Source organism: Oryctolagus cuniculus, chromosome 3 (assembly GCF_051225735.1).
Source record: "Oryctolagus cuniculus isolate XC-2025 breed Fujian yellow rabbit chromosome 3, ASM5122573v1, whole genome shotgun sequence".
Classification (NCBI taxonomy): domain Eukaryota; kingdom Metazoa; phylum Chordata; class Mammalia; order Lagomorpha; family Leporidae; genus Oryctolagus; species Oryctolagus cuniculus.
This window is the reverse complement of record NC_142869.1, coordinates 158124613-158137881: the sequence shown is the minus strand read 5'-3', so window position 1 is coordinate 158137881 and position 13269 is coordinate 158124613. Positions and strand designations below refer to the sequence as shown.

The 13269-nt window shown below is 42.5% G+C and overlaps 1 protein-coding gene across 9 annotated transcripts in view; it reads left to right on the top strand.

Annotated features, from left to right (window-relative positions):
* The window catches only part of CADPS2 (calcium dependent secretion activator 2), a 667233-nt gene extending 658841 nt beyond the window's left edge, over nt 1–8392 (top strand). For all 9 annotated transcript variants that reach the window (XM_070071264.2, XM_008258272.5, XM_008258271.5 and 6 more), the window contains 2 exons: nt 790–894; nt 7458–8392. In XM_070071264.2, coding sequence (XP_069927365.2) covers nt 790–894; nt 7458–7634 — 282 coding nt within the window. In that variant the 3' untranslated portion in view covers nt 7635–8392. The remainder of the gene's footprint in view (nt 1–789; nt 895–7457) is intronic.
* The last annotated feature ends 4877 nt before the right edge of the window (nt 8393–13269 follow it).

Below are 13269 nucleotides of genomic sequence, written 5' to 3'. Positions count from 1 at the left end.
GAAATTATATTAAAGAGGAATAGTTTTTCCTTCAAGAGACTTGCAATAACCAGGGAAATTATGAACCCTCTAAAAACACTTGCAAAATGAAACAGATGCATTCTTTTTATCATTTGGTCACCTGGAGTCTGTTTTGCCATTCTTAGAAGACACAAGAATTCTGTCTTGACAAATGTTCTTCCTTACATCTCAATAAATCTTTATTTTAGGTAGTTTTCAAACATCCTGGCAAATGCTTAACAACCAGGTGCAGATAAAGGGATGATTGAGAATTACTGTTTAGTAAGCCGTGGGTGCTTTTTGCCATTGCTCCTTTAAAATGTTATTTCCAGGTTATGTGCCTTATGGCCTAACATATCTTCCCTTCGATTCTTATATAACATGCAGGCTAATAGTAAATTTGCCTTTGAAAATAGCTTGCCTGTTTATTCCTGCTGGTGGACCGTCCATTCAGTCCCTTAGCATGTTATTTAGTACCCATTGTTACCTACAAATTACAAAGCAGGCCGCTAGGCTGCAAAGTGCAGAAACACTGTTTCCCGTGAATATGTTACAGCTGAAAGACTGTAATGTTAATTCATGTAAAGAACAGCCTAGGTCAACATAGCAGATTTTCTAGCCAAACATACAATTCTGTTAACAGGAAATTATGGCATTATTGACTTCAAGTACTGATCTGTGGTCACTTCAGAGTGTTTCATTACCCCCTCATTACCGAATCTGTTAAATGAATACCGCAGAGCTTTTCTCTTTGTGTTCTCCTCCTCTGTACCCCATCCTCCCTTCCAGCAATGGTACAGCAGCTCCATGAAGGTCATCTGCGTGTGGTTGGCTGATAGATTAGACCTCCAGCTTCATATTTACCAACTGAAGACGCTCATCAAGATTGTGAAGGTAAACAAAATGTGTTTAGATGCGAGTTGCCCACCATGCTATAAAAAATAATGACAAGACAGTAAAATGTACAAAAAAGTCACATATGATACAACTGACTGTATGTACTTTAAAAAAATCACTTATTAGCAATGATGATCAGCTGTTTACTTCCATTGTTTACTTAGGTTACTAAATAACCCTAAGTCTGTCTACTCTGTACTAAGAAATAAAAACATTTGGTAGCAAGTGGTCATGTTTTATAATGTGAATAAAGTTGTACATTTATCTAAATGTAGATGTAATTTCCACAATAATTTTGCGTTAATTTTAAGACTAAACATATTTTGTCATGATACATTCTCATAATACATTTACTTCATCTTTATCAGGATCAGGTGTCAAGGGGAGGATTTTTGAAGTATATATTTTTTGATAGGAGAGTCTCAAATATTTTATTATATCCTAGTATAAAAGTAATATCCCATCACTACCTAAATTCATTTGGAAACGTGACCCGTCTTACGTGTAAAATAGGACCAGTTTGAGTGTTGGAGACCATCCAGAACACCAACACAGATGTCATACAAGTTCAGCAAGGCCATTTTTATTTTCTCTCTTCCAGAGAAAAGGTAACAGCCTACATGTTATATTTAGTGAGTAGTCTATTTAGAAAGTCATTTATTTATTTGATATAATTTTTCAGACTTTATAAATTCTAGTGGAAGCACACAGTTTACCTCAAGCTTAACCTTTTATTAAAATTGAGACAAATTCCATGTTATGGCTGAAAACATAACTCTGTGCTATAGAGAAACAACTGTTCCTCTGAACAGATCTTTACTTCCATTTTATTTCTCTTTGTTTGTGGCACATACATGTGTGTGTACATACACAAAATGTAGATGCATGTGTACACACAGGTGGTTCTCACAGTGTCATTCCTGACCTGCCATAACCAGCATCACCTGGGAACCTGCAATAGCTGCAGATTCCTGGGTCCCACTGCAGACTCACTGAATCAGAAACTGACAGTAGGACCTGCAGTCTACATATTAACAAACCTTCCAAGTGAGTCTAATGCACACTGAAGTGTGTGAAGAATTGCTGTGTTACATCGTTAAAAAAAAATTTCTCTACACATTAAAATATTTTCCATTATTCTTTTAGTTCTTGCAGCCTAATTAGAATACAAATTCTTTTTGTGCCATACACACATGAGGTGTGACAGGTTAGAAAGACTCACAAACAGGGAAAGTTCTGTTCCAAAGTAGAAACTGATAAATCTACTGGAATGTAGCACCACGCTGATAAGGTCACAATAATACAAGTGGTCATCAGAATTGGTCATAAATAACAAGGAAACTATTGTCACCCACAAAGTTGTAATACTATAGCTATGCACTATATTTCCATGCAGAAAATACCTTTGATCCTGATCGTGTTTTTTGAGATATTATTTTACAAAGAATCTGAAAGCATACTACAATACATTCACATTGACATCAGTTCTCTGGTGTTTCTTCCTTATTTCTGTATTTCTTGGGAAGGTCTCAAATCAAGTTTGGTTTTCAAAAAACATACTCATGATAGTGTGTTTACTTTCTTAATATATGTATATGTTAAGGTACAGTCTGTAGTGAGGCTGATATTGGGATTAGCTTTTATCCTTACCATCAACCATATTTTTAAGATTCTGTCTATTGTGTTCAGCATCTCAAAAGTTCCATATTCAGTCAACTGTGTTTAATTTACACATTAAGCTGTTTACTTAGTTTTTAGAATGAAAACCAATAGTTTTTTATTTGCCCATCATTTCTTTCACATACTCACATATCTTTATAGTTCGTGATCAGAACCAGTTTAATGAGTTATAGTTAACAAAAAATGTATATATTCAAGGTATACAACGTGACTGTAGTTAATATACTGTATACTTAAATTTGCTGAGAGTAAATCTTAAGTATTCTCACCAGTGACTATTTTAGCAGAAAGGAACAATTAATTAATGATTAAAATGTGACATTTCATTATACTCTAAGCCAATAATTTTCTTATTTTAATGTATTCTTCATTGTGGCTGCCAGTAGTGAAGACTGATGACTATGAAGTTAAATTTCATAAATATGTTTGGCTTTACATGTTTTGTTTTTTTGCAAGCAAGTTCCCAGATTCAGCCAATTCAGTTCTTGGACTGATATGTTTAATCAAGTCATAAGGCACTCTTTAATAATTTCAAATGAATATTTTCACAGTGAAATCACAATTAGTGAATTAACAATTTACTATTCTAGTCGATTCTTCTACATTGAATATAAACAGACTTTAACCAGTTTTATACATGGATTCCTCCCTATTGAGAACCTCTATAGTTTTATTCATAATGATCATTTTCCCAGGGCATTCAGAAGTGATTACATAACACATGCATTGTGAATGGCCATGGGCAGGCTTTCCTTCCATGCACAGTGTTTAGAATGCCCTGTATGTTACAGCAGAGCAGTGCCTTCTGCCCAGGAGCCAAGGTGCTCCACTGCAGTACCCAAGGCCTTCCCACTTACTGGTACTGTCATTCTGTGCCCATGGACATCCAGCTGCCATCAAATGTATATGATGTCCAGCTTTGCCCTGTTACAACACTTAGACACCAAGTGGTTCTTTTGTGTGTTCACTAAGAAAGAAAAAACACACTTCAGTAGGAATTCCATGAAAAAATTAAGGACTGTGAAATTATTTGTTAAGTTTTAACATCAAAATGATTTATTCGGAGGGGGAATGGAATTCTCAAATAATCAGAATGTTGGATTTGTATTCTTTCCAGTGGCCATATGTCGTTTAAACACAGTTAACATAAATCATCTGCCTCCTTTGCTGAGGGGAAGAAGACAAGTGAGCAGCCCCCTGTGACCAATATTTGTCTTAAAGAAGAGCCATGCAAAGGATGTGGCAGTCACAGAGGATGTGCAAATGCTGCAAGCATTTTATGAATAAGAGAGAGAGATTACCAGGGTATCTGCCCCACTGCTCACCTAGCTGGTTATTGCTTGTTTATAAAGATAGTTATTGCGTGTTAATAGAATGAGGAAGTGGTCTTAATTGAATATAAATTAGAAAACCAATTCTTAAAATCGACAAATCAACTCTGTCCTGGCCAACTTGTTGACAATTAAGCTAAAAAGGAAGTCATTGCAATAATCTTAGAAAGTAAAATTCACAAACTATAATTGTCAGTAGGGCATGCTTAGTATCAGGTACATCATCTGTAGGTAAATACTTTATATATTTGGTATATCTTTAACTGCAAGACAGTTAAAGGCTGGAACACAAATCTCTATGGTAACAATACCATGTATGTAAGTTACCAGATTATCCAGACAAAATTTACCTTCCAGAGTTGCCTCACCCGTCCAGCTGTGAATTTTTGTAAGTATTGGTGTAAGAGAACCTCACCTCACTCCCAGTAACTTAGGACTTAAAAGAAGCTTATGACTTTATAATAATAAGCTTATTAAGCATACACGAAGAGCATGAGGATAATGGATAATATGTGTCCTAAGATAAACTATCAAAATTTCAGGGAAAGGAGGTTTAATCATTTAAGGAAAAAATACTGCCTGGATGTAAATTGTACTAGCTATTGAGACACTGCATTCAGATAGTACACATCACTCCTCAAAGCTCAGCTTTTTGTGTTTTGATATATGATGAACTTTCTAAGTCAGGTGGGGAAAAAAGAGGAAATTAAAATGTGAAAATCCCAATGGTCCCACTACCTTATAATGCCTCTGCTCTTCCAAAAGGCCAGGTGTGTGTGTCGAGGGGATTAAGGTTGACTTCTAGCTCATGTGAATAAATATCTCCAGTTCAAATATCTGACTGTTATGGTGATTTCTAAATGTTATGACACAAGTATTATGAACACTTCTAGTGTGTTCTGTGAAATCAAGCATCTCTTACTGTGGATTTCCAGCTGTTACAGATATGATGTTGGACTATGAAGTAAAAATTCCTCCTTGTTATTTGACTTTTTTCTATTTAGTGCAAACAACCATGACCAAAACAACAACAAAATTAACTACCAACAGTCATTTAGAAGAAACCAGTGGCATATGTACTGATATTTGGGCCAATCCACTGCAGTCTGATTGCTTAACTGTCTACATCTAACATAGGAAGTTGAGGAATTGTGAGAGATAATTAGCATTAAAAATGGGCTATAAGTGACTCCATACAATGGCATATCTTCATTGTACATTTTCCCTCCATTTTACTAACTCTGGGCTTTTGTGCCAACTTTAGAAATCAACAACAACAACAAAAAAAAAACAGTCTTCTTTAGTCATGGAAACTTATCTGTGAAGAAAATCACACATTAGTAAGTAAATATATGGGAACTTTTATAGATTATATATTTCAAGTGCAACAGAAAAGTTTGTTGGGTTTGGGGATTTTGAAGATAGATAGATAGATAGATAGACAGACAGGCAGACAGACAGATTTGAAAGAGCAACAGAAAAAATGAAAAGGAAGAAGGGAAGAAGGGAAAGGGAGAGAGGAGAGAATCTACCATCCGGTGGTTCACACCCCCCACCCTCAAATGGCTACAACAGAAGGTTTAGGACAGGCCAAAGCCAGGAGCCAGAATCTCCATTAGGATCTCCCATGCGGGTACAGGGGCCCAAGCACTTAGACCATCTGCTGCTGCTTTCCCAGGTACATCAGCAGGTAGCTGGATTGGAAGTGGAGGAGCCAGGACTAGAACAGGAACTCCCATGTGGACAGCAAGTGGCAGCTTAGCCCATTGTGCCATAAGGACTCCCCTCTCCCCCTGTTAGTTTTTTAGAAATAACTATAGAAGGGGCTGGCGCTGTAGTGTAGTGGGCTAAGCCTCTGCCTGAACATCTGTGTCCCATATGGGCACCAGAAGAGGCTACCCCTCTTCAATCCAGCTCTCTGCTAATGGCCTGGGAAAGCAGTGGAAGATGACCAAAGTGCTTGGGCCCCTGCACCCACATGGGTGACCCAGAAAAAGCTCTTGGCTTCAGATCAGTGCAGCTCTTGCCGTTGGAACCATCTGGGCAGTGAACCAGCAGATGGAAGACCTTTTTCTCAGGGGTCCAAGCACTTGGACCATTTTCTACTGCTTTCCCAGGCCCTCAGCACGGAGCTGGATCAGAAGTAGAGCAGCCAGGATACAAACCAGTACCCATATGGGATGCCAGCACCAAAGGCAGACGCTTAACCTATTTCACACAGTACCACCTCAGCACTTCCCATTCTAAAAGAACTTCAAAAATAAAGGGTGAAATTCATTGACATTTAATGTACACAAATGTATACATTTTATGATTTATAAATGAATAAGATGTAAACTTCTTTAACTGATAACAAGATAAGTCTTTTGCCTCCAGAAACCTGATCCCCAAAATTAATGCATTTTATAAAATGAAGTGCAATTTTCAATGTTAAAACAAAGTCTGGGCCGGCGCCGCGGCTCACTAGGCTAATCCTCCGCCTAGCGGCGCCGGCACACCGGGTTCTAGTCCCGGTCGGGGCGCCGGATTCTGTCCCGGTTGCCCCTCTTCCAGGCCAGCTCTCTGCTGTGGCCAGGGAGTGCAGTGGAGGATGGCCCAGGTGCTTGGGCCCTGCACCCCATGGGAGACCAGGAAAAGCACCTGGCTCCTGGCTCCTGCCATCGGATCAGCGCGGTGCGCCGGCCGCAGCGCGCCGGCCGCGGCGGCCATTGGAGGGTGAACCAACGGCAAAGGAAGACCTTTCTCTCTGTCTCTCTCTCTCACTGTCCACTCTGCCTGTCAAAAAAAAAAAAAAAAAAAAAAAAAAAAAAGTCTGCTCAATTGAAAAACTAAAAATTCCTTCATATTAAAAATGTATATAAGTACATATCATTTTATCAATGTTACAGGTTATTCAAATAGTGAACTTTAGTGCAGTTGCAGTTTGGCAGAGGGACTAATTTGTCATCTAATAGTCACATTTTAATCTCTGTGATTTGAGTAGCATTATCCAAAGGCTCTCATTCCATTTTCTCCCTAGAAATACACCAGAAAGGAACTGGTGGCATTGAGGCACAGTGTGTGAAGCTGCCCACTTGTGATGCTGGTATCTCAAATCAAAACACCAGTTTGAGTCCTGGCTGCTCTGCTTCCAATCCAGGTTCCTGCTAATGTGCCTGTGAAGGCAGCAAAGGATGGCTCAAGTACTTGGGCCCCACGCCATTCATGTAGGAGACCAGCTTGGGGTTCCTGGATTCTGGCTTTGGCCTGCCAGATTTGGCTGCTGTGCCAATTTAAGGAAAGAGCCAGTAGATGTGAGATCTCTGGCACTCTTTGCCCCCAACCCCACCAGTCACTCTACCTTTCAAAATAAATAACTAAATCTTAAAAAAAAGAAAAAAAGAAAAAGACACCAACAGTAAGATTGACATAGCAGCCATAATCTGACCATGATCATTTTTAAAATTGACCATGATCATTTTTGAAATGCCAACTGAGTATATTGAGTTACACACACACACATCCCTACATATCTAAGTTATCTAAGCAGATTCTGTCTTCTTCCTACAGAAAACCTACAGGGACTTCCGACTGCAGGGAGTGCTGGAAGGAACCCTGAACAGCAAGACATATGATACTCTGCACAGACGCTTAACAGTGGAGGAAGCCACTGCCTCCGTGTCTGAAGGAGGCGGGCTTCAGGGCATTACAATGAAAGACAGTGATGAAGAAGAAGAAGGCCAGTAACACATAGCTCTGGAGAGGAAAGGAGGATCTCGGCTTTTTTTTTTTTTTTTTTTTTGTACCTTGTCCCTGTAATTACACTTAGTGTCTTGACCAAATAAAAATGCTAGGTTTTTTTTTTTTTTTCAAAAGTAAGCCTGGAAGTAGAGTTAAAGGTAAAATACCAAGTTTGTTGTCTTGTTTTAAAATCATCTTTTGTGTAGTTTAACCCAAAATGAGCTTTGGTTCTGTTTGTGATTGGAACATGACTTTTTTTTTTCCAGCAGATTTGACTTTTTTTTTTTTTCTGTACACACATCAAAGTAATGCCCTGTGTGTGAGATATGTATTTCTCAATATTCAAAATTGTGAGAAGACACTTCTGATCACTGTGCCAACTCCACTGTACCTTTGTTAAAATGGTGTTTATCCTCCGGTTTATCATTTATGTGCAAGGTTTGTTTTGTGGTTAATTTGCCCTTGTTGTGATGTGTATAAAATCTTTAACCTTGGTTCTTAGTACTCTGAATTGGTCTGCAGGTATATCCCTGCACTGAAAGGACTGCCAAACCCAAATATAGAGTAGGCTATCCAATGGGCTTGTGTCTTTGTTCTATTGTGAACATCAGATGTGCTTCCACGAACATACCGTATTCTCCTACTTCTAAGTATAACAGCTTGCAGGCAATAAAAATACATTTGGTCATAACAACTTCTGTATTTATTAGACTTGTATAGGTTAAATGCAGTAAAAGATGTTTGCTGTATTTCAGACATCCCAACCATCTGGCTCTGCGTTTTTGTTTCTTCTTAAAATCTGTTTTGTTACACTTTGTTTTCAAATGAGTAAAATATATTAACATTGTAGTTTGTACCTAATAGGCAGACACATTTATTAAAAGAATTACTGTGCCAACATAGTTCCATAGCAAAGGAAATGTTGACTAGACACTCAGATATTGTGTACTATTAATGTTACTAATTAATGTTATATAATAATCAGTGGTATTTAGTGCTAGCTAGTAATAGTAACAAGAAATTGACTAGCAGTAATTTCCTCAAATTATATTCTTGCTAGGATTTTGAAAGGTAATAGTATTATGCTTTGTAATTTCTCTCTGAATTTTTATTTTTGTAGTGTTCCCTGAAATAGACTATCAAATTGTGCTACTGCACTCATTCACACATAATTTCTTTAAAATCAAGTCAGTTAATTCAAAATAAGTGGAGGTATCCATGAGTTTATGAATCTTATGTCCTAAAACTTCAGATGTGAAACGACTTGGACCTCCAAATTCACTCTCCCATGATTATTTTCAGTGATGACTAGGTGCCAGAAGTAGCCCACAAAAGTTCGTTCAGTCAACAGTTGTAGTATTGTTTGGGCTCAACTTCTGGGTCCTAGGGGTCAGATCACACAGATAAAAGAGGAAGGAGGTGATTTCTTCCCCTTTTCCAGCTTAGAAGTTAACTCAACCAATGCAGGGTTTCTGAAAGGCATTTTGTCCTCCATCCTCTTTTCCAAAACCCTGTTCTTCAAACCCTCAGCTGCCCAGTTGTGCTTTCCTAAATCCCCCTGTGGGACCTTGCCAAGCTGGCTGCTCCCCAGCTCAAATTTCTCCCTTCTTGGATATTACCCACTCATTTCCTTGAAATCAAGTGTCCCATTTCCTTGATACAGTTATCTCAGCATATTTGATCCATTATGTTCCAACATGTGAATAACTGATAACCTCTCCAAATCTACAAGAACTCTGTCTTAAAAAAAAAAAAAAAAAAAAAACGGAGCAACGTGTAGCTGTTACAATTCAGAAATAAGAGGGAAAAGCATTTAGGGGAGGAGAGCATTGGGAGCCAGGAGGGTGTTGCTGCAGCCCAGCCCAGGCCACCTTTTTCCCCCTTGTGGGTCAGTGCATTGGAGCTTCTCTCCAGATCTTGATGTTCTCTGTTCCTTCCTTTCTACACCCAAAACGGTTCTCAAACTCTTCCTCTACAAGGATGCCTGCAATGAAACACAGGTGGCAGACCTGCTCCTGTTGTGGTGAGGACTTCCAACATGTTCTCATGTTCGAGCCACAGAAAGGTATGTGAAGATGTAGAATTCTGAAAAGTGAAGAGTGACTTCTGGGTTTTTGCCCAGATAGTCTCTTCAACTAACTGCAAACTACTCTAAAATGACAACAGTTCTTCAGTGGTGTGTGTGTCACTGTTAGGATGAACGCCCAAGCATCTGTTAAAGGAAGCCAAGTTGTATGTGGTGCTATTTTACTAATAGTACCTTAAAATTTTAGTTAAAAATCTAACAAATCTTGCAGAAATTTTGAAGTGAAAATCATTTAACTTTAAAGAAATGGCTCTCCCTTCTTAAAGGTTTTTTGTTTGTTTTTTTGTTTGTTTGTTTTTTGTGGAAAGGGCAAAAGCATTCCTTGGACTGTTTGCAGAATGCTGGAGGAGAAAAATAAACTTATCTAACGTCCAGTGGGAATGGGTTCGTAAAGTAACACCTAGGAGGAAAGTTTCCCCAAACTCTTGTTGGAGAGAAAAAGTAATAATAATGCCTTTTTCCAGAAAGGGAAAAAGCCACAGGACGCATCATGTAAGGCTTGGGGCTCCAACAGCGGGTCGTTCTTATATTCACGTTATTTTTCCACTTGAATTCCTTTCCATCTTTACTTCTAATCCCTCGCTCTGGAGAAGGACTCCTGGGCTACTTTGCAGTAAACGCTCTCGAGGCTCCCACCGGGCCCCCAACCCCCCACCCCAGGTCACCGCGCCGCAGTGCCTGGGGCCGCTCCCCTCCCCGCCCTTCGTCATCAGCGACCTGCCGCGAGGGTCCCGCAGGCTCCGGGAAGGACAGGGGTAGCTCAGCAGGGAGAGCGCCACGACACCCGCTAGCCGCTGTTACCTGGGCACCGCAGGCTGCCGAGCGCGGCAGAGGCTCGCGGCCCCAGCGCCGCGGAGCGCGGTCCCTGTCTTCCGAGCTCCGCCGCCAGGCGCTTGTTGGAAAGACCCCAGTGGGGGAGATTACAGCGACCGCGCGATCGTCTTTATTTCCCACCCCCCCCCCCGAAAGTGACCTGGAAATTTCCCAGTCCGGGGCCCTAAAGGGTGCTGATAGATCGGATGTTCCGGAAGGAGGCTCTCGGGCCGCTGGCAGCAGGGTCTCTGCGCGCCAGGGTTGCCACCACGCCTGCAGCAGAGCGTTCCCGGGGCGCCCTCCCACCTTCTCTGTGTGCGGAACGTGGACGCCTGTTGGCGTGGACGGTCGAGGGGCACATTGCTCATCCGGTGAGCCCTGAGTCCCCACCTTCTAGCCCTTGAAGACACGAGAAGGCCAAATGCACCTCCTTTTCCCTTCAAGTCCTGCTTCCAGCACTGGGACAGGACTGGGCTGTGGCGAAGAAAGACCAGGAGCCGCGACGCCTAAGAAGCGCGCGGCCTGGGGAGCCGGGGTGCGGTGGGGGAGACGACCCCTCAGGGAGCTCTGGGCGAGGCTTTCCCTGGGCCACCCCTATCCCAGCTGCAGACAGGGTGCAGGGATGCCCCTGGCTGCTCTCCTCTGTGACGCTAAGGTAGGGAAGGGAGCAGAGTCTGGTACAGGCTTGGTGCTAGCTCTGAGCCCGGGTTCCAGAAGTGACCAGACTCAGTGAACTTCGCACACTGTATCATGTGCAATATGTGATTATTCTCAAGAAGTAGGCATTGAACCGTGTGTTTGCACCATCAAGAGAGGAATCCCATCTGCTCACAAATGAAGACGACCCCTTGATTTAAAGACCGGTGCACCTGACAGCAACTTGAGCAACTGCAACGCGCCGCGACTGGGGCTCGGAAAAAGTTTGGCCTTGCTTCCCCGGGTCCGAGCTCTCTGGCCTTGGATAAGTTACTGAGGCTCTCTGTAAATGGACGCTTAATAAAAAAAAAAAAAAAAAAAAAAAAAAAAAAAAAAAAAAAAGCCGTTGTAAGGATTAGAGACATGTGACCAGTTTTAGCGAGTATTCACAATTTTTAACGTAGGGAGGGATGCAACAGAAGTCCTAAGAGGTTGGCCTCTGCCAGGAGGCTCTCACCGGCCAGTCGCCCCGGGGTTAGCACATTCCTGTTGGATCCCACTCAGCTCTGAGTCTGCAGCCCAGCGCCTGGTGCGTCCGTGAACCGGTTCCCAGGCTATATAGAAGGCCAGCCTGGTGGGAGAAGAGGAGGAGCCGGGGAGGGCCAAGCCCACTGCGGTCAACAAGAGGCCGGCATTGTGCACAGCAGCCCCTAGAGCTGTGGTTGGGAAGGGAGGCGGCTGGAGGAAGGTTGTTGAGTCCCTAGTGGCCGGGAGATGTTGCTCAGGAACCCTGAAGACGGGGGTGAGCCTGGAGGGGCCAGATCACAAGCCAGAGATCTCAGGCCTCCTGTGGCCAGTGAGTTGAGCTCCAGGGACTTTCAGGGGGCAAAATGGTGTCCACTAACATGGTCCAAGGCTGTAAGGGCCCTGAAACAGCACCCTGCATCCCAGAATGGGCGTGCAGCACAATACCGCATTTGCAAAATGAGAAGCAGAAAGAAGAAAGAAGAAAGAAAAAAGAAAGGCAGAGAAGGCGTGGTCCCCTGCTAGCGCCCCGGGGTGGCCTCAGGCAAGGCAAAAACAGAAAAAAAGATTTTTTTTTTTTTTTTAATAAAGAGCCAGCACCAAGTCTGGTCCGCGTAGCCGAGCAGGCACAACTTTCAGACTGCCTGGAAAACTTCAGCATCACAGAGGTCAAGCGCAGGGCGGAGGGCGCGCCCCGGGAGCCACAACCTGGCCAGTCCGTGGCGCAGGAGTCTTGCACCCTGGTGGAGCCGGGGACCAGCACGCAGAGGCCTTGGAGAAGTAGAAACTGAACACCCGACAGAGGTAGATACCCTGCCGGGCTTGGCTAGAACTGGAGCGCCGTTTTTAGCCGCAGGGATGTTCCCCCATCCGTCTTTATGAGTGACCGGCACGCATCCTCAAGACTGAGGATTCAGTACTAGAACGGTTTAAAGCACGGTCGTTTCCAACTTTACCGTAAAGGCGGCTATATTTCTGGGCGACAGGAGGGAGAAAAATCAACAAATAAACACACTCAGACTTCTCCCCAGTCTACACCCACGTTGTCGCCCCTAGATCGGTGACTCTCACTTCGGAGAGGACGTGAAGAGTGAGTTGATTTCAAGAACGACCAGACACAGCAGTTACTGTTGCTGCAGCCCTGGTCTAGGTTTGTTCCTGGAGCCCCCCTACACGTGGGTGACATCAATAGGTCCCTGCGCAGAAACTGAAAATACCAAGTCAAATTATTTTCTGTTCTGCTTTAAACCAGCCCTCGTTTGCCTTTTAGCACCACCTCCCCCCACCTTAGCCCTGCAAGTAACCAAAAGTATCTCTTTTGTCTGTGACTGGAGGAAAGAAACCTTGATTAAATATTGAAGTCTATTCTTTAGGGCATTTCCTTAAATGCCAAGGAAGCAAAACTAATTGTAACTTTGGAAGGAGATTCTGGTAGGAAGCAGAAAAAGTTTCATTAAACAGGGGTCGCCTAGGGGAAGGTCAGAACCCAATAGGACGGCAAGAACGGGACTTGGGGAAGGCCAGGTGAGCCAGCTGACTGTTGGGGAGGACAGGGCTTTTGTTAGGTCCTCCCTGCTGGAC